Below are 23,658 nucleotides of genomic sequence, written 5' to 3' on the forward strand. Positions count from 1 at the left end.
ACCAGCCAACCCAAACCAGCCCAGAAATCAACCAACGAACAGGCCGACAGTCTAATCTCAATAAGCTTCTCATGATCATCATAGTCTAATTAAGCCTCTCATTTCTAGGAGTATTCATATTGATCAATATACGACTATACTGCTTACTCGATACGACTATAGTACTTATTCGGAAATGGGTGCTATTGTCAACTTGCTAGTAACAGTAGGACATGGAACTACTACCGACCGACTATATATGTAGCACTATTTTCCTTTCTACTGCTGAACTAGAGGTCTAGAGCATACCCCATCTAAAAAATGCAATTTGTTGTTTACCAAGCCTCGTTCAAAACGTCAGTAAAGAGGACGGACATGCAAGATTTACCCCAAAACAAACACCCAGCCTTCCAAGTTTGAATGCCATCGAATCCATGATCCATCCAACCCGTCTGATGAACTGTTGCCTAGCACTACTTATCACAGTAATAATGTCCAAAACTTGTCTAGAAACTTACTTTCAGTGTGCCAAAATACCATGAGCTAAGCTAACGTTCTATGCGAACAACACAAGATTTGTCACGATATGAGCAGTTGACTTGATTCGCATTCAAACACCTAGTACAAGGATGCTGCCCCTACCAAGTATCAACTCTCGTCCATGGCATCATTCCCACTGCCTCGCTGGGCCTCTGCATCCTTGTCTCCAGCTTCAGAGGCACCTCTTCCAACCGAGTCTTCCAATGCCTCCAGGAATGAGGCCACCGTGAACTTATCTGCCATAATCACAACGCGCAGAAAAGTTCAGATCCCAAAAACTGATGCATACTATACTTACCCCGACTGCAAAATTTGCGAAGGGAAAAAATCTTTCCAGAGTTGAGCAACAAGCATCATGGATGGTTGGAATTTACAGTAGTTTTTTTATCATTATTATACTGCCTAAAGCTTATGTATAATAACAAGGCTTGCTCGCTGAACAGATTACTTTTTTTTTTTTACTTTATACAGACATTAATTATCCCAAGCACACTACATATAACGAATCTACTATCAAATGTAGAGTTGTAGTCTGTGAAAAGGATTTACATTTGCTGGGGTCAACTCCAAATTGAGCAAGATCTATCTGCCCAGTCCGTAGAACCTGTCACACAACCAAACATCAAAATCAGCATACCACTACCACCAGGAACTTTTGGCAAGGATGAGTAACTCACGTGGGTGAATGCATCTAATTGTTGGCGCAAAGGAGGGCTTTGGAGAAGCTCAATGATATCACCAGGAGTCCATGAGCCCTGGAATTGGGCAATGACCATGAATTAAGCAGCAAGGTTCGGTTAATCTGAAAGCCAGGGTAACATATCATCATCTCAGTAGTACAAACCTCTGGAAGATGTGATGCTAATTGTTCAATGGGCAAGTTCTCAATTAATGGCAAGACCAAATCAGGCTTCAAGATGTCTCCTAGTCCTAGTCCTGCAACACCAGCATGGAACAAGAGATTAAAAAGAAACCTAGTTGATGAATAACAAGGGTGCACCAGTTTACCATAGCACTTACCAGCATCAGGGTCAGAAGATGCAGCACCTGATATACCAGGAGAATGTATGTACAAGTTCAGAGAAGCATATAGGACAGAAGAACTCACACAATGGAAAGTATTTTTAAGCTGGTACCTGATGGCTGTATTGCACTCAGAATTCTCTGCAGATCCTCCAAGCGTACAGGTCCAGCAGCAGACGTCACTTCACCAGCCAAATCAGCGGTCATGCTCTCAACTAAATTCCCAGCTCTGACATGAAAGAAAGGTATAGAAGTTATCAAACAAGATCGTATGCAAAAAAATGTAAAGCTTTCATCCATTAATATGTAAAAATATCACACGTGTAAACAAGAGCAATTTTTTTTCCACATTTTAAGAAAAACTGTATTTGCTTATAACTGCATAATAAAATATCATGGCGCAAACAAGGGCAGTGAAGGCAATGGGCTACAACATCAGCCAGATAACGACGATGCTGACATTATTTCTGACACTGCATCGAGCATATATATTAATACATGCAGTTTCTATTGCCATGGACACACAGGTTGATAGGGGTTTAAAAACACATTGGATTTATGTACCTGGAAGAGATATCATCATCAGCCGTATCTTCAGACATTTCTGCTTCAATTGGTACTCGAAGATCAGCCTCAGCATCTGCACAGCAATATGACTTAAGACAAATGACCAAGAACCAAGATATGTGCTGAGACTCCCAACATTAAGAGCTTACCTAATGGTCGATTTATGTAGGCATTAACTTGCATGCAAGTCTGGGCATCCCCATCAGCATTTGGTTCCTGAAAAAAAAAGAGCACCATGATAGTCAAACCTTGAGAATGACGAAAGTGCTACATCTTTCACAACAGAAACTTTCAGTTTCACACATAACTGACCTGCATCCAGAAGAAGAATTTTCTGCTGTCATGCTTGAACTTCAAGATGTAAACCCTTCCAGAAGATTCTGTGACCTAATGAAGTCAACTAGGGTTGATCACTGAAGTTCAATAGAATAACATGGAAAACATCTTAAACTTGGATTATATTACTCAATACCTTCTCAAACACTGCCTCATCAGGAAAGATGATTTGATCCTTTGAAAGATGGAATCAAGGGCAGACAAAACTTCTGTGATGCTGATATGAACTAAAAGCAGGGAAAAGTGGAGGCACAATATTCGAAGTCCACAGAGGAACCATATATAAGTTCAAACATTTGAAACAGGTACTTTCCAAAAACTAGGATTTCTAGCACAGCAAGAATTTCTTTGAAGTATTACTATCAACTGAGAAAACCAGAACAGAGCAAGAAGTGCCTACAAAAAATATAGGTGCAAGAGGATACATCTTCAATGATGTTCTGTCCACGATCAAGCCACTGAAAATGGACTAAACCTTCTTCACCCTACAAAAGAAAGGTTGTATATAGTTGCAGTGAAATTCAAAAAAAGAAATAATCGACTAGCTTAGAAGTTCTATTGTTGAGCTTAGTATAAGTTTGAGTATCCATACCCTCCCAACACGGACAAGACCCTTGCGTGTGTCTGGAACCACTCGTGTTCCCTCACGAGACATCTTACCGGCACGAAACTCACACATGATATCCTGACAAATACATCAAGGAAATACATTAATACACATTTACCAATTTAACAGCTTATATGATGTAACAACAAAGCAATGAGATTGCAAATTTTAAACATAGAGATCATTCAGATTCTGGCAACTGAAGAAGATTTCAGTGCTCTGTCATTGAATGTAAAACTATTAAGCATTATCTACAAAGAGAAACTATAAGACCAAACAAATCCAGATATTGCCCAGCTCACATAACCATATTGAAATGAAAGCAGCCTTCAGACGTGACATATCGACATGTTTAAGTACCCTGTGCAGTAACAGCAGAGGTGGGATGGTGGCTTCTAAATTTGCATAGAAGTAGCATAAGTTCAGTGTCTGGAACAATTCTATCTATATTGATCTCAATTCACAACACTTGAGCCAGTTGTTTGGGCTGTATATGTAATAGGGCCCAAGATCCCCTGTGTAAGCATATATGTACTCCATAGCATAGCAATGACGTAGCAATCCAAATATTGTATACCAAAAGGCTACACTGCTGTAGAACTTAAATGGGGGAAAAACATTGTTGCTCTTCTAATAGGAAAACCATGAAGTCACTACGAATCACTATCTAATAAGATAGAACTGATAGAAATACAAGTAAAGTGAACGTATTGCTGGTATCAGTTGTCTGGAGAGAACATGACCAAAAAATAAAAGTTAATTGGAAACGAGAAAGAAAAAATGAAGCAATGATCACAAGTGTTCATAGATGATTTAGAACTTTTCTGCTAACAGGCTGGTGCCCTATCTAGATTGATAGAGCAATTGGTTCATGACATGAACTACATGGGTCAAATACAGGCTCCGAAACCTTCCAGGTTCAATCACAAGCCCATGCTAAATAATCATCACAATACTAACAGATGCATTAAAAAGCCAGTATATGCAGAAACAGCAAGAGATAAGTGATAGCTTTACCTGTAGAGGTTCAGTGGTCTCCATTGACAAAAGAAGGTGATCGACGCAAAGTATAAGCCCTACAAGACAGAAATGATTAATGCGGATGAGTAGAATCTTTGGCAGTCAACTAAATGAGGCAAGTTTGAAGTAGCACACGACACAATAGGCCACTGGCATTTTTTTTTGCAAAGATAACGGCTGTCCGTTTCGTGCCTGAATAATTAAGATTAATGAAAGATACGACATGTACAAGATAGTGGAAGTAAATTCCAGTAAAATTCTATGGATATCCGGTATAACCGGTTTAGGTGCATGTGCACGTGTTCCCTTCCCGGAATGCAGAAATAGGCACTTCAATTTTATAAGTTATTATTAGGAATAAGTATGGACTCGTCAACATAAGAGCATCTCCGAGAGACTCTCCATATTCTTCCTAAATGCTAGGAATAGAGATTTTGGTGAAAAACTACCCTCCAACAGCTCTTCTAAATGATCATCCAAACATAGCCATCTTCTGTTCCGGATTTTTCGCTAGCCAAAAATAGAAGACGAGAATGGCTCTGTAGAGTGCGCATGAGATATAGAAAAACTGTTGGAGATTGAAACGATATAGAAAGCGATTTTTATGCAAATGACTCTCCAAATGATGATTTAGAGAGTGAGATTTAGAAAGGCTCTTGGAGATGCTATAAGAGATTTAAAGAGATATGACTAATGAATCTGTATTTCCCGCATTATCAATTCCCCTATAGTCAGTCAATTGTATCTACAGAACCACCTGCACTGCCACTGTCCTAGGTATTCAGTAGTAAAAACGGCATTGCTTAGCAAGCTTGCGAGTCAGGGCTAGCACACACAGACACAGGGGCCGGGCTGTTTATATAATATAATAAGCTTGAAAAAGACAAAACAGATGCGTTTGCCTGGATCGCGGCGGGCGGAACAAACCCCAAATCCTTTTTTGGGGCATAATATCACGGCACCAGACGCTAGCTGTACAGAAACGATCAGCATAACAAACCGCAGTAAACTCGGATGGATGGAGCACGAGCATCCGACCCCAGCAACATGTGGAACTCGCACTGAAGGGGGGACAAGAGTCGCTCCCCCGAGAAAGCTAGGGATTGCTTTGCTTACCGAGAGTTGCTTGTATCCCAAACCCCGAGTGGCGACGGATCTGCAGTCCGGTCCGCAGCAGCCCGGCTCCAGCAGAGGGGAAGAGAGAGAGGCGGGGTCGTGGGGTGGAGGCGGCGGCCGCGTTCGCCGGTTTGGCCCCCTTGTCGTTGTGTTGTGGGATGGCCGCCTCGCCTGGAGAGAAGAAGAAAGCGGTCCACCAGCCTATTTGTGTTGTGTTACTGCCTCCGTTTCGTTTACTTCACCGAATTTTTAGGGTAGCAATTTTGACAATATATTTTTTCTGCAAAAGATTTTTTTTAATACATCAGATTTTTATATATATGATTCTTTATTAAACATACTTCATTAGTATTATATACATTGAAGTATCTAAGATTGTTTAGAAAAAAAAATAGATAGTCAAATTTACTACAGTAAAAAATTGCTGACGAGTAAATCCAAACGAAGGGAAGTATTAAATAGGCCGTTTTTACGATGGGCCGGGAGCGATGAATGAGCCCACACGGCCCACTTCCATCTCTCAATTATTCTCTCGCTTCCGCCGCCTCAGGGTTCATCAGCAGAAGCTGCTTGCTTGCCTGGTGGTCTCAAGCGCCGCCGCCACCGCCGCCGTCCTCCTCCTCCTCTACTGGTACTGCAGGATATCCATGCTCGCTCACTTTCGTCGATTTCTTCTCTTCCCACGGCTCTATTCAGAGCAGGGCAGTTGCTGATTCCCTTGCTGTGCTAGTTTCATCTCAGATTTTGCTTCGGGGTTCGACTAAATTTCGTCGGATGGACACCCAGCCGGTTCTCGCTCCCGCTATCGATGCCAGCGCTAGCGTCATGTGCCAGCTGCTGAGCCCCGAGGGAGACCCTCTCGGCGCTGCGCTCTATCTGCCCCAGAACGTTGGGCCCCCGCAGCTCCAGGAGATTGTCAATCAGCTCCTCCGCAATGTATTACTGTACTCTAATTGTTTTCTGTCCCCTCTATCAAATTCTTTCATCTTATTACCTTGCTTCCCTCAACCTTACCTTGCCATCCACCCATTCCTAATTCATTCATGTATGTTGTATTCATTCATTCAGGAGGAGAAGTTGCCCTATGCATTCTACGTTGGAGACGAGGAGCTGTCTATCCAGCTGGGCGCTTACATGCGGCAAAAGAATGGTGAGATGGGATCCCTCAGCAGTTTAGCGCATTCCCCTATTGTCTCTTGATTTTTTTTTTATGAAAGGCAAACTGTGTCGTCTGTGCTGCCATCTAATTCCTACTTCCATCCCTTGTTTTCTTTCTTAAAATCTAGCCAATGTTGAGGTTACTCTGCGCATAGTATGCCAACCACAAGCACTTTTCCGGATCAGACCGGTCAACCGATGCTCTGCCACGATTGCTGGTATGTCTCCCTGCCTGTTGTTCTGTTAATCATCCCTCCTAGCTATTATTTTGTCGAGAAAATAAAAATGCACACAATTGTTCATTTTGCTCCAGTTAATTCAATAATATCTTGTGTACCACAACATTGTGGTCATATCCAGTTAATTCAATAATAAAAATACACACAATTGTTATGTTTCTTTGCCGACCACAGCATGCCACAGCTCACCATGCCCTAACCTTCATCATGCTTAGCCACCGTTTGGCGGAAACTCCGGCGTCTCTTGTGTGTTTTCAGCAGCCATTCCTTGCCAAAAGTTTGGCGCAGGATTTCAGCGCTGCAACTTGCCGTTGGTTGGGCGAGCTGCGCTTTAGTTATGGCCGGTTGCAGCATGCAACCAAACAATACATTTCTCCTTGAATGGTCTACTCACAATCTTCTCTTTCTGCAGGCCACACGGAAGCTGTGATTGCTGTTTCTTTTAGCCCTGATGGAAAGAGTTTGGCGAGCGGTTCAGGTGACACCACTGTTCGCTTTTGGGACCTGAGTACACAGACTCCATTGTTCACATGCAAAGGTGGAATGCTCAGTACCCTATCCTTGTGTGTTAGTGATTTACTGCAATGCTGTCCATTCCTTATATTCTGGTCCTTGGGTAGGTTGCATACATCCATGTTGGCCAATTTAATCTTAGTTGCATGGCAAACCACTAAAATGACCTTGGAACTAGCCTTTTATATTATTAGCAGAGTAATTGGACAAATAGAGGATTACTATAGTATAATACGCTGATGATCCTTCTATGCACTTTTGCTGGATAAAAATATGAATTGGAACCTTTGAATCCTTGAATGATGGCATATTACAGCTTCTTTTAATGACAAAGTGTTTTTTCAACCTATATTGTGCATGTCCAAAAGTCTAAAGCGTCTTAGCAAAATTGAGTTTTCTAGAAGTCTAAATCGTCTAAGCTTCTCTCTCCTGTTGTACTTGGTTTCCAGCACTCACAACTCGTGTTCCTCGCCAAATGAATGCATTGCCGTTCATATACTCCCTCTGTCAGGTTGGCTATTCATCTAGGAGCCTCCGCATGCAACAGCGTTACCATCTTTTTACATGGGAAAACGAACAGACGCTGGTGCATTAAAGGGAGTGCCCGATTAAATGAAAATGGGCACGCCTGGATCCTCCTTGGTCACAGTGCACAAGGCTTATATGTTTTAGACCTTTGGATGGGGGGAGTATGATTTTATGGCATTTAAAACCTATCTTCTATCTGCAATCTCTGTTGTAGCACACTTTAAGCTTTGCTAGTAAAGCCTGCCAGTTTCTACCGTGCCACTATTTCCGAGTTTGTGTTGCTTGTATATTCTTTTTTTGCTTTATGAGACTTTTGATAGTTGCACATCTGTGCACTGCGCTTCTCCTATGTTGTTTCTAACCCTTCATATTACAGGACACAAAAATTGGGTTCTCTGCATTGCGTGGTCACCTGATGGAAAACAACTTGTTAGTGGAAGCAAGTCGGGAGAACTTATATTATGGGACCCAAAAACTGGAAACCAACTGGGCACTCCACTTATGGTACAATCATGCATTGTTCAGTTTTTTAGTTCTAGGCCTGCTGAACAATGATTTTATAATTATGGTAGCCTTCTTTTCTGTGCTGTTAGGCTAGACTGTCCTGTGCATCTATTCCCAAGCATGCATTTGTATGACCCACAATTCAAAATAGATGATAACTGAGGAGAACTACTACCACAAACTTTATTTTTTCTTAGTAGGTTAAATGTATCCATATCATACTTTGCATCTTTCAGATGTTTCTGTTTCCAATGTCCACCACTCATTTAGTGTGCCTTGTGTTACAAAATAGGGACACAGGAAATGGATTACTGCTGTATCATGGGAGCCAGTTCATTTACAGTCTCCATGCTTCCGCTTTGTAAGTGCAAGCAAGGATGGTGATGCTCGCATTTGGGACGTCACCACAAGGAAATGTGTTATTTCCCTTACAGGTCACACTAGTTCAGTGACTTGTGTCAAGTGGGGTGGAGATGGTTTGATTTATACTGGGTAAGACATAAATTACTGGTCCTTTCCTTTTTTGGAAAAATATTATAGCTTTGGCCTCTTGTATTCTGCACTTGTTCATTTACTAACAATTGATGTTTACTAACAAATCCAGTGATTCCATCATGGTTGAGTACTGTATACTATATACTAGCTTTATACAGAGTATGAAAAAAAAGTGCGTACCTAGTGCAGAGAGCTCCCGCTCTGTGCGGGGTCTGGGGAAGGGTGTCAGTGGCAAGCCTTACCCTCGCCTGTGCAATGCGAGGAAACCGCGACTCGAAATTATACAGAGTATGAGAAAAATAAAATAAGACCTGCTGATCTATTAAGTGTGAAAACTTTCCTTTTTATTTTTTCATCAGTCCGCACAGAGCGGGAGCTCTCTGCACTGGGTACGCCCTTTAGGAATAAATTGCGTCTTGTCTTCATCATAGATTCATTGCAAATTCTTCTGATGGTCTTGTTCCCCTTTTTCTATGAAAATAAGCTGATGTCTGCCTGTGTGCCAATTCTTAAGGTTTTTCTTTCGAGAATTGTGGAAAAATAATTTGATTCTCAGTTAACAAAAGCAAAGCTCCCTCCTGGTGATTTACTATTGTAATCTAATCGGGTAACAAGTTGAAATCATCTGTCAACCACAAATAAAAGGCTCGTTCACTTACACATGTTTTCTCCTTTTTTAAATTTCTGTGCTCCTTGATAGTTTATTCAACTCAGATATCTACAGACATATGAATATGATAAATCAGTTTTAATTGACCATAAGTACATAAATTGTCATTACAAATGACGCGCAATAAGAAACCTTACTGTTATGTTTTTTTTAACTTGAAGTTATATTTTTCCATATATCAGTCTGAACACAATTCTTCTTTCGCTGTAGTTCTCAAGATTGTTTAATCAAAGTATGGGAAACTTCTCAGGGAAAGTTGGTCAAAACATTGAAGGTGTGCATCAATCCACAAAATATTTGCATACTTATGCTCTGATGCTCATGTGCCTGGATACTCGATTACTGTTTTGATTAACTTAAGAGTTTATAACTATAGTTTACTTAATCATATTCTGAAGTTTTATCTTTCTGAAGTTTTATCTCACTATAAAAACATCGGTGTTTTCATTTCATTTTCTAAAGGTAATTGTTCTTGCATATTCAGGGTCACGGGCATTGGGTGAATTCGCTTGCCTTGAGCACAGAATATGTTCTCCGTACTGGAGCATATGACCACACTGGCAAAACATTTTCGACTGCAGAGGAAATGAAAGAGGTATATTGATGGCACTTGGCCTAGTGCTTGTATTTCCTTTATTTTGTTGCCTATCCTAATAGCAAATTAGTTTTGGCTCAAGATTACATATAATATATGTCACCATTTTTTATGAATATTATCTTTTTGTATTTAGGCTGCTCTTGCGAGATACAAGAAGATGAGGGGTAATGCTCCAGAGAGACTAGTTTCTGGTTCTGATGATTTTACAATGTTTCTTTGGGAACCAACAATTAGTAAACAACCTAAAGCTCGCATGACTGGTCATCAGAAGGTATAGCGTCTCTTGTCTTATTGCCTCCAGACAACATTTTTTTTAAATTCCAGATAACATTCTTGTATTAGTATACATGTTTCTGCTCGTACATGTATTTATTTATATACTTTGTTGTCTTAATGTGTATAGTTTACAGAATCGTTAATGTTTATTTTCCTACTAGTTTGGCAGTTAATGCTCATGATGTATCTCCACATTCAGTTCACAGTAATATTTGAATAATTATGGCTTTTGTACTCAGTTGTCCATAAAGTATCGGATTGCTTGATCAAGTTTTTTTTCTTAGGTTGTGTAAGTAACTGTAGTTAATTGTTTGGTTATATGCAATTGTAAGTGATCATTTTGTTCGTTTCTTTTTGCAGCTTGTGAACCATGTTTACTTTTCCCCTGATGGGCAATGGTTGGCAAGTGCATCCTTTGATAAATCTGTCAAGTTGTGGAACGGTATTACAGGTAAATTTGTTGCAGCTTTCAGAGGGCACGTTGCAGATGTCTACCAGATCAGGTGAATTTTTTTAAAGGAAAAGAATAATTCCCCAGACTTCAGACATTCCAATGCTTGACAGCGTTATTTCTTTGTAGCTGGTCTGCCGACAGTAGGCTTCTACTTAGCGGAAGCAAGGATTCCACTCTAAAGGTATCTATATCTATTTATATGTGTTCACTTGACTTCAGCTGTGTTGTTCATTCGACACGAATCTTGTACTTCCTCCCCTATAAAAGAAAACTTTGTACTTCCTCCGATTCACAAATATAAGTTCATCATTAGGACACCAACATGGTATCTAATATTGCATTTTGACTCGCAATATCTATTGTGTTTTTTCTTTAGGGTGTGGTGCCTATGTGTGCCCAAGTGGGGAACAAGTCCCCATTGCTGTGTATAAACTCTTTTCCCACCTTAATTGAAAGGCAGAGCTCCTGACACTTCTTTCAAAAAAAGAAAAACTTGAAATATCTATAAGAATAAGAACAGAGAGCTGCTATAGGTACAACTATTTCGTATGATTAACATCCGACCAGAAGCAGCACAGCTAGACATTTCAGTCGTGTGTGAAGCTAATTTGTGGAGTCCTAGAGGTAGCGCCAATCGAAGAAAAGTTTGTCCAATGTCGGTTGATGTGGTTTGGCCATGTCCAAAGAAGACCTCCAGAGGCACCAGTGCATTGTGGAGTCCTAAGCCAAGCTATTAATATGAGAAGAGGTAGAGGAAGACTGAAATTTACATGGGGGAGGCAATAAAAAGATATTTGAAAGCTTGGGATATACCTATAGATCTATGTTTGAATAGGAGTACTTGGAAAGCAGCTATTGAAGTGCCTGAACCGTGACTTGGGGCTCTCGGTGGGTTTCGACTCTAGCCTACCCCAACTTGCTTGAGACTGAAAGGCTCTAATTTGATAAGAACATATTATCTTAAATAGAGGCAGTTATATATTGTGAAGGTATTCTTCACGAGGAATGTTTCGGTACCAATTTTGCTGTCAATCTATTTAGAAATTTAGAAAGTGATTGTCAAAGTTAAACGAGATGACTTGGGGAAAACCCAGGTTGACTTGTATTTTGAAATTTGAGGAAGTATTCGGTTGTACTTGTGGTGTAATTATTTGGCTTTGTTAGTAATTTCAAAAGCGATCAAGTCAGGCGTGGATCAGTTCATTATCCAAAGAAACATGAATATAGATTGGTCTTTCTGTGCTCATATGCCTCGGTAGTGAGAATTCAATGAATGGGCGTAGCAGTGTCTCCGGATGCTGATGCTTGTAGGTTGGAATTTCGAATGGACATCCCGTGTTTATACCCCTGTGAGTATCTGTTGCTTTGCTGATGCATTATACATTTCAGATTTGGGATATTCGAACACACAAGTTGAAAATGGACCTGCCGGGCCATGCGGATGAGGTATCTCGTTGCTTTGACAAAATCGAGTTGGTCATCAATATATATTGTTGTACTGTATATACTGATTACTGAGTATAAAGAGAGAGAACTGAGACGATGATGCATGTGATCATTCATTATTAGGTGTACACCGTTGATTGGAGTCCTGACGGTGAAAAGGTGGCGTCTGGTGGCAAGGATCGGGTCCTCAAGCTATGGATGAACTGACGACCGGGGTATATATAGCTGCTAGGGATTGAAGTATTATGCATACATACGCCTATAAATACCTAGGCAAGAAAGCTCCTGTAGAGGTGATGGCATTGTGTACCGTGGATGATATATGCTTTAGCGAATTATTGTAGTGGTGATATTTTGAAGGTATTTATAGAAATTTTGTCTATTTACTGGTGCTGGCATCAACATCATCTACGCATGCACAAGACAAACCAAATTGAATTTGTGCGTGAAGCAACAGAGCGTTGAAACAATCATTTAGGTCCTTTTTCGCACAGTTTCGGAAGCTGTTTAGAGCTGGGTTTTTTTTTTTGCCAAATAAAATGAAACAACCATCAATTGAAACTTCTAGAAACCCTCTCTCACAGGGGTGGATATTGGATGGAGCTGAAGATATTGGTTTCTCCTAACTCCCTCTCCTAGCTCTATCTACTATGAGAAATTGTTGTAGCAAATGTTTTCCAAAAACAGTTGAAGTCCTACTAGAGGGGCCTTTTTAAAAAAAAACTGCTCCACTCAGAGCTGTACTGAACAGCTTGAGTTAGGTGGTGTTTAAATCCAGAGGCTAAAGTTTAGGGGATGTCATACGAGAGTGTTCAAATAGTAATAATGTGTCCAAATATCTGATGTGACAAGGAAGCAACTAAACAAGACCCTACTAGAATTGATTATAGATGCAAGCCTCTTTAGTTTGGCCCAGAAGAACCACATGGCCCATTAGTAGGTTGGCCCAGCTGAGAGGGGGAACGAAGAGAGACGCCACGCTTCCGTGGAAGACTCGAAGGAGAAGAGAAAAGAGACTTTTCCTTGTGATTATAAAAGATTGTAATCCTTTGTGTGCTCCTAAAAAAATTCAGCGATTTTTAGTGTTACTACTCTAATTTTTTCGTGTCCTCCATGCCACTTTCGTCAGTTTGGACTCTAACGCCGTCAAACTACAGGAATGAAAAGACGAAAATGCCCTTAAGTTCAAATATGTTATTAATTTTTTTTGAGCATCTTAACGACTTCAAATGAAAAAACTCAAAACTAGAAAGTTGTAGATCTCGTCGAGATCTATAATTTTCATATAAAAATTATTTTCATTTAATTCCGCAAAAAAATATGATTTGATATGATTAATATATCTTAGAAAAATCATATTATTTTTTTACAGAATTAAATGAAAAAAATTTATATGAAAATTATAGATCTCGACAAGATCTACAACTTTCTAGTTTTGAGTTTTTTCATTTGAAGTCGTTAAGATGCTTAAAAAAATTAATAACATATTTGAACTTAAGGGCATTTTCGTCTTTTCACACCTGCAGTTTGATGGCGTTAGAGCCCAAACTGATGGAAGTGGCATGGAGGACACAAAAAAGTTAGAATAGTGGCGTTGAAGACCGCTGAATTTTTTCAGGGACACACAGGGATTACGATCTTTTATAATGGCACACGGGAAAAGTCTCAAGAGAAAAAGAGAAGGGCTAGGGTTTTGGCGTCCGGAACCGCAGCCATCAGTCCCGCTCTCTCCGGCGAGGACGAGACACGGAACTCGAGATTGTGGGGCTAGTAGGCGGCGCTTGCGGCTTCGGCGATCCCTAATCCCCTCTCTCGGCAGGGCACAGATGGCGTCCGGCGGTCCGGCGCTCGAGCCGCTCGTCGACCGTGAGTACCCCCAAATCGACCAGCCATATGATTTCCTCGCTTCCCGATCTTCTTCTGTCTGATGCTCTCCTCCTGCTTCTACAGAGGTCATCTCCGTCATCACCAACGATGGCCGCAACATTGTGGTAAGCAAAGTCCCCCCAGTCTCTTGCTGCCGTGCCATGTGGTGCTTGTTACTAGTTAATTCAATCTTGTTGCTGCAGGGTACGCTCAGGGGATTCGATCAGGCCACCAACATTATCCTCGACGAGTCCCACGAGAGGGTCTATTCTAGAAAGGTTACTTTTGATTACTTCCCCCAATCAATTATCACCTTTTATTTGAATTCTACGTACTATGGATTTGCATTCAATGAACAACATGGAACCAGCTGTTTCTGTGTAAGATTGAAACCCAATGCCCTACAACACACAGCTATACCAAACCACCAGTATACTTGGTTTAATTGGATGCCATCTCATCAACACAAAAGTCACCTTTAGCGCACATGTAGATGCCACAAATCCTATTCCTATCATTGAATAGTCTGACAATGCTCCTCGTCTTCTTGATTTTATGAAATCATTGCCTACAATCAGTCCTTTGATAATTCTGATAATCAGTGAGCCATTTAGAGCAACTTTTCAAGTTCTCACTGAGTGCCTGTTTACCCCCAATCAGGCCTTCAATCTTATTTACCCATAGCGTTTTACATGGCACTGATGCTCTGCTTTCAGGTGCTCTGTTCTACTGTTTCCTGTATGAATTGAACCCTTTGTCAGCACAGATAGGCTTACAAGTATGACTCGTTCAGTACAAATTGTTCATTACAGAATTTGTCTTGGCCTTGGTCTTGAAATTCATCCATTGGGTATGGATTTACATTGGTTTCCTTTTTGTGTCCACTTTGTTAATCCTGCGGTTCGCTTTTGTAGTACTGTAAACTGGTTTATTTCATGATCCTTGGAAATTTGCTACCAAAAATGTAAAAGCCGAGAAAATTTTGGTGCCTTAAGGTTGAAACACTGATTTAGTGCAGAATGAGTCTACATTACAGTGAGCCATGTGTCGTCCGGCGTTTGGATACTTGATCTTTGATAAGTTGATGAATATCGTGTACTGACATCCTAGTTTCAAGGATTGATTGAACTGTTCTGACTGAATTTAAGTGTGTTTAAAGTGCTTAAGAATGATTCTTTATACCCACTGATGATTTAACAAATTATATGCTGCACTGGTTCATGAATCATGATTCAGGTAATTACCATTGACACCTGACATCTCTAAAGATGTGTTCTCATCGAACTGTTTGCTACTCTGTTATATGCATGCTACTGGTCCACTACTCTTACCTATTCAACTTTTTGATGCATTAGATGCCCACTCCATTTTTCTATGTTTGCTCAGTGCTCTTTTAGGGCCTTGGCCCTATCTGGAATTTTGTGGGTGTGTGTGTGGGGTGTGTGTGTGTGTGTGGGTGGGGGTGGGGGGGGGGGGGGGGGGGGGGGGGGTCTGACGAAAATCTCTCATAGAGATATGGTTGGTTCAGAACATTTTTCCATGGCCCATCCTGCTCTTCTCCCTTCTAGTTAAATCCTCTGCTGCCATTTATTTTTAGAAGAATGATTGTTACATGTCTCTCTGTTCAGAGAGTGTATAATCATGGCATTAATGATCTGTAGGCTGTTGATATCCTGAAGGTTCTTAGGTTGTGATAGTGCTGTGAACTTGTCTTGTATTATTGATCGATTGCACAACTGGGTTGAAATGAAATACCAAGCGGTTGCACAATTCCTCTCGTGCACTTGCATACTGCATGTGCCTCTCTCATTATATTCTCTAATTTCTGCTGTGCATGAGAATTTAGCAGTGCATTTGGATTCTTGAACAGAGAAACATTATTGCACTTGCAGGAGGGAGTCCAACAGCTTGTTCTTGGTCTGTACATTATCAGGGGTGACAACATGTAAGATATTTCCTCCTTGTCCTTTGAGGTTTTTGTTGCTTCTTTTTTTTTTTTTTTTTGGGGGGGGTCAATAATGCGCTCGTTTTCAGTTAGTACTGCATGCGTTCGTCGTTTTCAGAAATATGTAGTATTGTGCCAAACTGAAGCTGAACATTCTTGACCTCATGCGGTACATGCAGAAGCGTTGTGGGCGAGGTTGACGAAGAGCTGGATTCAAGATTGGATATGTCGAAGCTAAGGGCGCACCCACTGAAGCCTGTTATCCACTGAGGTCCGAGTGTGCCTTGGGTACCCTGTGGACTGGATGAGTCATTGTTGAATGCAGGATGTAGCATCATCATCATGAAGAGGGGACTCATTGAGTTATATGAACATGTATCTTGCGTATTGTGAATCAATGAATGTGTATGGGTTGCTTGCCTACGCATTCTGTAAGATTGCGGTTGCCTATTTTTATTTCCTTTTTCAAAAAAAAAAGGATTGCAATTGCTTGTAGTTTGGATCCCGTGGGAGGTTGGATTATGGGTGCATGTGCGAGACTGCCGGGTGGGGTGATATATGAATAGCAGCGATCAAGGGAACTCAAGTCGACTGAACTGAACTCAATTGGCTGTACTCGTAGATACAAAATGCTTGATTCGGCTCAAAATTGGAAGAACGAAAGAAATAGAATAGGAAAAGAAAAAAAGACAGGGAGGAGCTAGGATCCTCTCGTCGTCTTCATCATCATCTTCAACCTCGGAGTCACAGGCACGGGGCGGCAGGCAATTAGGAGTATATTGCACACAGTTGTAGCAGCTTAAGCTTAGTAGTAGTTAGTTAATCTAATCCTTTAGTAATGAGTTAATTAGCTACTACAGTACATAGATTATATATATATAATACGGATGGATGTGGAAATGTGAGGGGGTTGAGTACGTACGTACGTATACAAATACAAACACGTACGTACAATAGGTGCATGGGTACGTACGTGGTCAGGCACAATTAATTACTTAAGGAACAAACAAACACTAGATGATGGATGGATGGATGGATGGGATGGAGCCAGTTGCTCATTTGCTATTGTCCTTGTCCTTGTCCTTGAGGTCGGAGGCGTTGTAGTTGCACGTGATGAAGACGCCGCCCTTGAAGCACTCGGCGCGTGCGCAGCCGACCTTGGTGCTCCTCTTTGCGACCATGAGCGCGAAGTGGCCGCACTCCTTGAAGCTCTTGCCGTCGAGGCACTTCTCCCTTTGCTTGTCGTAGATGGCCTCCTCCTTGCCCCACCAGAAGACGGCCTCCCTGGCGGTGGCGTTCCAGTCGTCGTGGCTCCGGAACACGCTCTGCCCGAACTCGTGGCCGCTGTGGAGGAGCTGGCAGTCCTTGCGCATGGCGTTGGACCAGCGCCGCGCCTGCCGCGCCAGCTTCCTGTCCCATTTCGTGGGCGGCACGCCGTAGCGCGCGCGGAGCTCGTTGTGGGCGTCCACGAACTCCCGGGCGATGCCCTTGTACCACCCCGTGCCGTTGGTCGGGGACACGATGCGCTTCTCCTCCGCGTACTTGAGCAGCTCCTGCTGGGCGACCTTCTCCTCCTCCGCCGCCTTCTCCTTCGCCATCTGCCGCTCCTTCTCCTTCTGCTTCTGCTTCTCCGGGTCCATCTCCTGCTCCTGCTCCTTGTCGTCCTCGTCGTCGGAAGACGGCGGCGCCAGGGCTTCCTGCTCGCCGCCGCCGCCGCTGCTCCCAGTCGTCTCACTCGGCAGTGACGAGGACGAGGAGGCGGAGGAGGCCAGGGCGGAGGAGGGGACGTTGGAGAGGACGACGGCGACGGCGAGGAGCAGCACTACTGCCATGCTGCCGCTGGGGCTGCGCAGCACGACGAGGCGGCGCGCCATGCTGGTTAGACGCTGGACGGAGGAACGCCCTCCTCTCTTGCCAACGTCGGAGTTGGGAAGGAGGGGGGTCCGATCCGGCGTGACGGGACAGCGCGGCGCGAGGGTCACCGGCCGGCGGGGAGTAGTACTGGCCACCTAAGGCCTCCCGGCCGGGGCCTTTTATATATGCCTGTCTGCATGCTTGCAGACAACCGTACGACGTGCGGCCTCCATTGTTTCCATTCTTGGTTCTGCTCCAACTGACCTGCCAATGGACCGATGGCGATGGCTGGAGACAAACCAGGAGCACCGCCCGCCTTTTTTGGGCCATAGACAAACATGATTGGATTGAGGCCTAGCTATTTTCTTCCAGCTGCGCGCGGCTTCGCTAGTTCGTTGGACGGTTCGTCTTCATCGTCTGGTGCTGTTGCTAGAATCATCGTAGGGCATGAGGCAACTCGTTGTCAGCAAGTTCTTTTTATCTTACATTACATACATACACGCGACTGAACAGATAGCTTGTACAATAGATTGTCTATTGAACTATCTACGAATTATCTAATGATGAAGTAAAATTTTCTAGCGGTTCTCAAACTTATGCCGAGTTCTTATCTAGGTCCTAGTACAAATTGCACATTTAGCTCCTGAAACTTGTCCCAAGTTCTCATCCAGGTGTCGATACTTTTAAATTACACATTTAGCTCCCCAAACTTGCTGCCATGTTCTCATTCTAGTCCTAGTACTTGTAAATTGCACACTTTGATCCCTAATGTTGTATTATCGTACCATTACGGTGGTCCATCCACCCCCGCACCACCTCCTCACCTCCGCCACACTGCACGTGCCCACCTTACTCACGTAGCCATGTAGTACCGCACCATGCTTGAACTACTATCCCGTGCCTCCCTATGTTGCATTGTCGGTGCGGTGCCGCACCCACGTTGCCACGCTAGGTCATATCGTGTCTGCCACGCCACCATGTCGCGTGCTACACTCACCCTCTTGCGCTACAACAATGGCCTTGCCGTTGCCTAGGGAGGCGAGAAAAGTTGGGAGAGTGGGGAATTGAGTATGAGGAGATGGTGAGAATGAGCATGAGCTCCTACTCATCAGTGGGGGAAGGAAGGAGCGCTGTGGTGGTGTTGAATGCGACTGCTACAAGGCGGGGGCCGGTGCCACGATGAAGTGGAGTAGGAGCGAGTCAAGCGGAATCGAGGGGGGGCACATTGACGAAGACTCAACTGGGACGTAGGGTAGGGCAAGCACGACAAGGGCGGCCATGCGGCGTAGCAAGTCCTAGGAAGCTAGGTTTGCACATCCCTCCAGAGCTCCCCACACACATCTCATCCTCCATGTGCTACACCATTGTGGGTGGATGAACATGGTGTAGCGCGATGTGGCCACACATAGTGTGGTGGGCAGATGCAATGTAGCATGGGGAATGGGGATGGACTGGAATGATACAGTAATACAAGTTTAAGGAGTTGAGTGTGCATTTTGAAAGTACCAGAACCAGGATGAGAACGTGGAACAAGTCAAGAGAGCTAAATGCGCAATTTAAAAGTACCGGGAGCTGGACAAGAATTGAGGACAAGTTTAGGAAGTTGAATGTGCAATTTGAAAGTATCGAGACCTAGATGAGAACTCGATAGTGAAATTTACTTTATTTAATGCTTGTATATGGTCATGATCAAACATGAATACGATTCATGTATCCCATTGTGTTACTTGTTGATAGAAAACAGATAGAAAACAGCCTATTCAACCATTAGCTAATTGTTAAAAACAAGGAAAAACTGGGATTATAATTATCTGAAAGTAATAGCCAAATTAACCATGGCAATCAACAGGGATATACGTATGAAACTACAAGCGACTCAGATATTTTGCTATGCACCTAGATATATATTATGTCTAGATACATAGCAAAAATGAATGAATCAAAAAAGTCAAGATAACTTATTATTCGGAGCGGAGGGAGTACATGTCTTATCGAATTCATATAATGGCCATATTTACTAACTTCGTAATAATGTCTAATTCAAGAGGCCAAAAGTGAAGTAGCACAAGATGAGATGCCACTCCCGAACAAAGATGCTGCCAGCGTGGATCCTAGTGCAAGTGTATATGATGAATCGAATGGCGTGAATTGCAACACAGGTCCATATGAACTGAAAGGATTGGTTGATGGAGCAGGACCTATTTGTGTGTTGGCTGAAGGCACTGGATCATATCGTCACAACCCGGGTCATGTAACACCTCTGTATTACGATCTTGCTTAGTGCTTAGATTAAGGCCTAAAAAAATTAACAAAACAAGTTTTCGGGGTTTAAAAATTTTAAAACTCACAAGAAAGGATAATTAAATTATAGGTCTTATTTTTATGAGAAGAGAGATGAACGGGATATTGCGAGTTAGTTCAATTAACGTGTAAATAGGTTTATGAAATTCTAATAAGAAAAATAGGATAAGTTGTTTTAGATGTTCGGCATGAAAAACAGTTTCTGTAAATGAAAATGTGGCATAGCTTATAATTAGAAAGTGCCATTTTTGAAGAACTATAGTGTGCAAAATATTTAAATAGTGCTTTAATATTTTGTTCCCACGAGTTAGTACAAAGTGGACTAGGTCATGACATGTTGTCTAGTTGAAATTGATGAAATTCTGACCTTTTAAAAATTCAATCAAAGGTGTTAATGGTTGTTTAGTTCAAGTAGGACTCTCGTCCTTTCTAGGTCTGTAACGATAATCGACGATGCCTTTTCAACATTTAAATTCCAACAAAAATGATTAAGCAATTTTTATATGTTGGAGCACTATTGGTTACTCCAGGGTGAGCACTTGAGCATAGTGTAGGTTATAGTCGTGTTAGGTGTTGCAATACTCTCGCAAAAATTGTTCGAACTTCGCTAAGAACGCACTGCGAATTATAATCTGGTGCTCGTTCATGAACCAGCGTTCAGCGCGACGAACCCAGATTGACATGCTTCTATCTCCCCTTCTGGTTATCCTCTTCAGTTGGTACTACGGGCCTAGGGATAGGAGAGTTGATTGTGCCTCAAACATGATCGTTGACAATTTTTCGTTCGCTTTAAAACTCGTGCGTAGCTCCCTATCGGACCGTTCAGCCCAGAGTGCGCGGTCACCACGTTGGCACGCGCGCGTGGCCACAGGTTGGCGGGAGCTACCCTCGGTCTGGCCGCGGTGTAGCCGTGCCTTGGCTTGCCCTGGCTACGGCGCCTGCTGCTGGCCGATGGCCTCGGTACAACCCTCGGCCGCCGCTGCCACCGGGCCTGGCGTGGTCGTAGCCGCTCTCCGCCGGGCGCGAGTTGCTGTTGACCGTAATGCTGTCCGCACGTGCATACAGGGAGGTGCCCTTGTCCGTTGCCATTCGGTCACTGCAGCGCTCACTCTCTGCCACTCATCTCACCAACCTCGCCCCTGTTCGACACGCGCGAGAGGACCGAGCCACTGCTGCCTACTTCCCTCTCCTGGGTCTCTCCCTTGCTCTGCTGCTCACAAGCACACGACATGGCCGCGGGGTCGAGCCTTGTGTTGCTCCCCTACCAACCTGCCGAGCTCCTGCACTCCCCCCCCCCCCCCCCCCGTTCTTGCCGCGCGCCAAGGCCGCCATGGCCAGGGAAGCTCCCGCGCCCACCGCGCGCGTGGCCGGACCACTGCCGGCTGCGCCCGGCCAAGCCGCCACCACCACCGCCTCCGCCTATTCCTCCTCTCTGCCTGGCACACCTTGGCCAAGTCAGAGATCGTCGGAGCCACCCTGGCGTCGGGCCGCCGCCGCCTCTGCTGAGCGTGCGTGCGGCCACGCCACCACGGGCCGCCTCCAAGCGAGTCACATCCTACCTGGGCACGCGCGGGATGCTATCATGGCCCCCGTGACAACACCACCCACCGGTGAGCCACCCCTTCGGCCAGGAATCGGTCGGCGCACTGCCTCCCCTGCTCGCTGCTCTGCTCTGATTCAAGAGAAGGACATCGGGTGAGCATAGAAACAAGTCCAGGGTTCCCAATGCAAATCCGTGACTCATATGAATAGTGATGCATAGTGTGTGTTGTACTGCGGGTTGGTTTAGTGAAATCCTAAGGGCTTTAGCGCAAAGTGTTTGTTCTATTAGGCTTTTTTTCTTTTTCTTTTATGATTAAATCGACTAAAACTTTGGAAAATCATAGTAATTAGTAGAAAAATCATAAAAAGAAAAATAAATATGTTTTGGAATCCTTGTGACTAGCTCTATGCAGTAGATATATTATGTCATGTGCTTTAGTATGAAGTTTTTTGTGTAGGTGTAATCTAGCCTTTATGTTTATTTAATAAAGCATGTTGTATTAGTCCAAATGTAGTGAAATTTTTATGGTAGACTAGTGTGGATGTGTTTGTGCTATGGTAAAAATTTCGTGTTTATTGGATGCTTACTTACTGAGTTATTGATTTATCATGTGGCATATGCTTAATTGCAATTAGATCTTGATTATGTTGTAGTAATTAAATTGCTCGTTCGAAAAATATGATATTCACACAGTAGCTATGTTTAGTTATGGATGTGTGTTTAGTATGTTGAATTGGCTTGTACTTGTGTGTTTTAATATATAAAAATACAAAGTTACTTGATGACGATTAGTTACCCTAGTCACTCAACGACGTGTTGTTTGTCTTTTAGCATTTGTAAATGCCTGTGTGTATGCTTGTTTGATCGAAGCATGCATTGCATCTTTACACATCAAAATTGGAACGATGATGGGTCGTGGAACCAACTGGGTAGCTGGAAAGATGGTGTTATGGATCATGTCACAAAGATGGAATGCTAACTTTTGGTTATATTTTACCCAGGCAAGCCCCGGTGCATAACCCCTATTATTATGCACTTTGTTTTATGCTTGTGCATTAAGTTTAAGGAATTGAATGAAACCCAATTGCACATATATATCCTTATCCTATGAGTCTTACTAGTATGACAGGATCGTGTAGATTGCTATGCTACAGGACTCCGGTAGAAGTCGAGTGATTACCTGTCACTCACGAGAGATAGGAAAGATATTATTGTGGTTACTATATTACTATCACATGGAATATATATGAATGATAATTAGAGACCAGGTGGAATGGTAATTTGGATCTGGACTTGGTTTGGCATTCGGGCGTGGTTCGGATTGCATTTGTTCCGCCTGTGTCGGTTAAGAATCGGCTGTTGTATTGGATTCTAGTCAGGTCACAGACTTATTATCCTGAGCACATACTTGTTTATGGGAGCAGGGAAGGCTCATTGCTCTCTTGTCGTGGGTTCTGGCTCTTTCTGGACCAACTGATTGGAGGCGGGGATGGTGGTCTACGCACCACACTGAGTCCGGGACTCAGGAGTGGGGGCTTGGAGTCCATGTTTGGATGGGGACCTAAACCCCTTGTTAGGAGAGTGGTGGGTTGGTCCTGCTTGTGCCTAGGGTACAAGCGGGGCGTGTGTTTTGGGGTACCCAACTGGGCACATTTATTCATGAATCGCCGGGCAATCCGGTATGACTTGTCTACAATCTGGCACCATAGTAAGAACTGGAAGATGAAAGGTGATAAAGTGATCCTGATTGCTTACCACCTGCTTGAAAGTAGCACATGTGCTTACATAGAATGGTTAGTTAATGAACTAATGATGACTGCTAATAAAATTGAATATAAGGACGTACGTTTAGTAATGCTTCCTGCAGATGCAATAACCCATGAGCCTGATAGCCTTACATATCTTTGGAGTTTTTTTCTTTCCTCCTGACGGGTAAACCTTACGGAGTACAATTGAGTACTCAGGGTTTGTTCTACCCTGTTACAGGTGACAAGAATATGTGGAGCTAGTACTTGTGTGTGGAAACCTCCTGGTGGGCTCAGCGAGGATTTCCTTAACGTTGTAGACATAGAGTTTATTT

At 43.1% G+C, this 23,658-nt stretch overlaps 4 protein-coding genes across 5 annotated transcripts; 2 read left to right on the forward strand and 2 right to left on the reverse strand.

The window, feature by feature from the left end:
• Positions 1-387: 387 nt before the first annotated feature.
• Positions 388-5,377, reverse strand: LOC136512009 (26S proteasome regulatory subunit RPN13-like). Its single transcript, XM_066506017.1, has 14 exons — positions 5,189-5,377; positions 4,070-4,128; positions 3,038-3,130; positions 2,871-2,930; positions 2,582-2,620; positions 2,422-2,496; positions 2,259-2,325; positions 2,107-2,182; positions 1,656-1,771; positions 1,540-1,566; positions 1,364-1,455; positions 1,197-1,274; positions 1,069-1,123; positions 388-755 (listed from the first exon to the last, which is right to left on the reverse strand). The coding sequence occupies exons 2-14, from the start codon at positions 4,091-4,093 to the stop codon at positions 628-630; spliced, it is 930 nt and encodes a 309-aa protein (XP_066362114.1). The 5' UTR covers positions 4,094-4,128; positions 5,189-5,377; the 3' UTR covers positions 388-627.
• A 315-nt stretch (positions 5,378-5,692) lies between these two features.
• On the forward strand, positions 5,693-12,451 carry LOC136513597 (notchless protein homolog). 2 transcript variants are annotated; one of them, XM_066507569.1, is made up of 14 exons: positions 5,693-5,819; positions 5,919-6,124; positions 6,257-6,338; positions 6,475-6,564; positions 6,998-7,123; positions 8,003-8,130; positions 8,423-8,622; positions 9,506-9,569; positions 9,780-9,890; positions 10,027-10,164; positions 10,530-10,672; positions 10,750-10,804; positions 12,013-12,069; positions 12,193-12,451. In XM_066507569.1, the coding sequence occupies exons 2-14, from the start codon at positions 5,963-5,965 to the stop codon at positions 12,274-12,276; spliced, it is 1,440 nt and encodes a 479-aa protein (XP_066363666.1). In that variant the 5' UTR covers positions 5,693-5,819; positions 5,919-5,962; the 3' UTR covers positions 12,277-12,451. The 2 variants fall into 2 exon arrangements, with proteins under 2 accessions (XP_066363666.1, XP_066363665.1); XM_066507568.1 differs by having other exon boundaries at positions 5,694-5,819; positions 5,930-6,124.
• Positions 12,452-13,749: 1,298 nt separating this feature from the next.
• On the forward strand, positions 13,750-16,366 carry LOC136513770 (sm-like protein LSM8). The gene is made up of 5 exons (XM_066507740.1): positions 13,750-13,935; positions 14,020-14,060; positions 14,139-14,213; positions 15,828-15,880; positions 16,060-16,366. Exons 1-5 carry the CDS (start codon positions 13,896-13,898, stop codon positions 16,148-16,150), a joined length of 300 nt encoding a protein of 99 aa, XP_066363837.1. The 5' UTR covers positions 13,750-13,895; the 3' UTR covers positions 16,151-16,366.
• A 366-nt stretch (positions 16,367-16,732) lies between these two features.
• On the reverse strand, positions 16,733-17,881 carry LOC136514167 (secreted protein RBT4-like). The gene has a single exon (XM_066508164.1). It carries the CDS (start codon positions 17,752-17,754, stop codon positions 16,936-16,938), a length of 819 nt encoding a protein of 272 aa, XP_066364261.1. The 5' UTR covers positions 17,755-17,881; the 3' UTR covers positions 16,733-16,935.
• Between the last annotated feature and the right edge of the window lie 5,777 nt (positions 17,882-23,658).

This window comes from Miscanthus floridulus, chromosome 16 (genome assembly GCF_019320115.1).
Source record: "Miscanthus floridulus cultivar M001 chromosome 16, ASM1932011v1, whole genome shotgun sequence".
NCBI lineage: Eukaryota > Viridiplantae > Streptophyta > Magnoliopsida > Poales > Poaceae > Miscanthus > Miscanthus floridulus.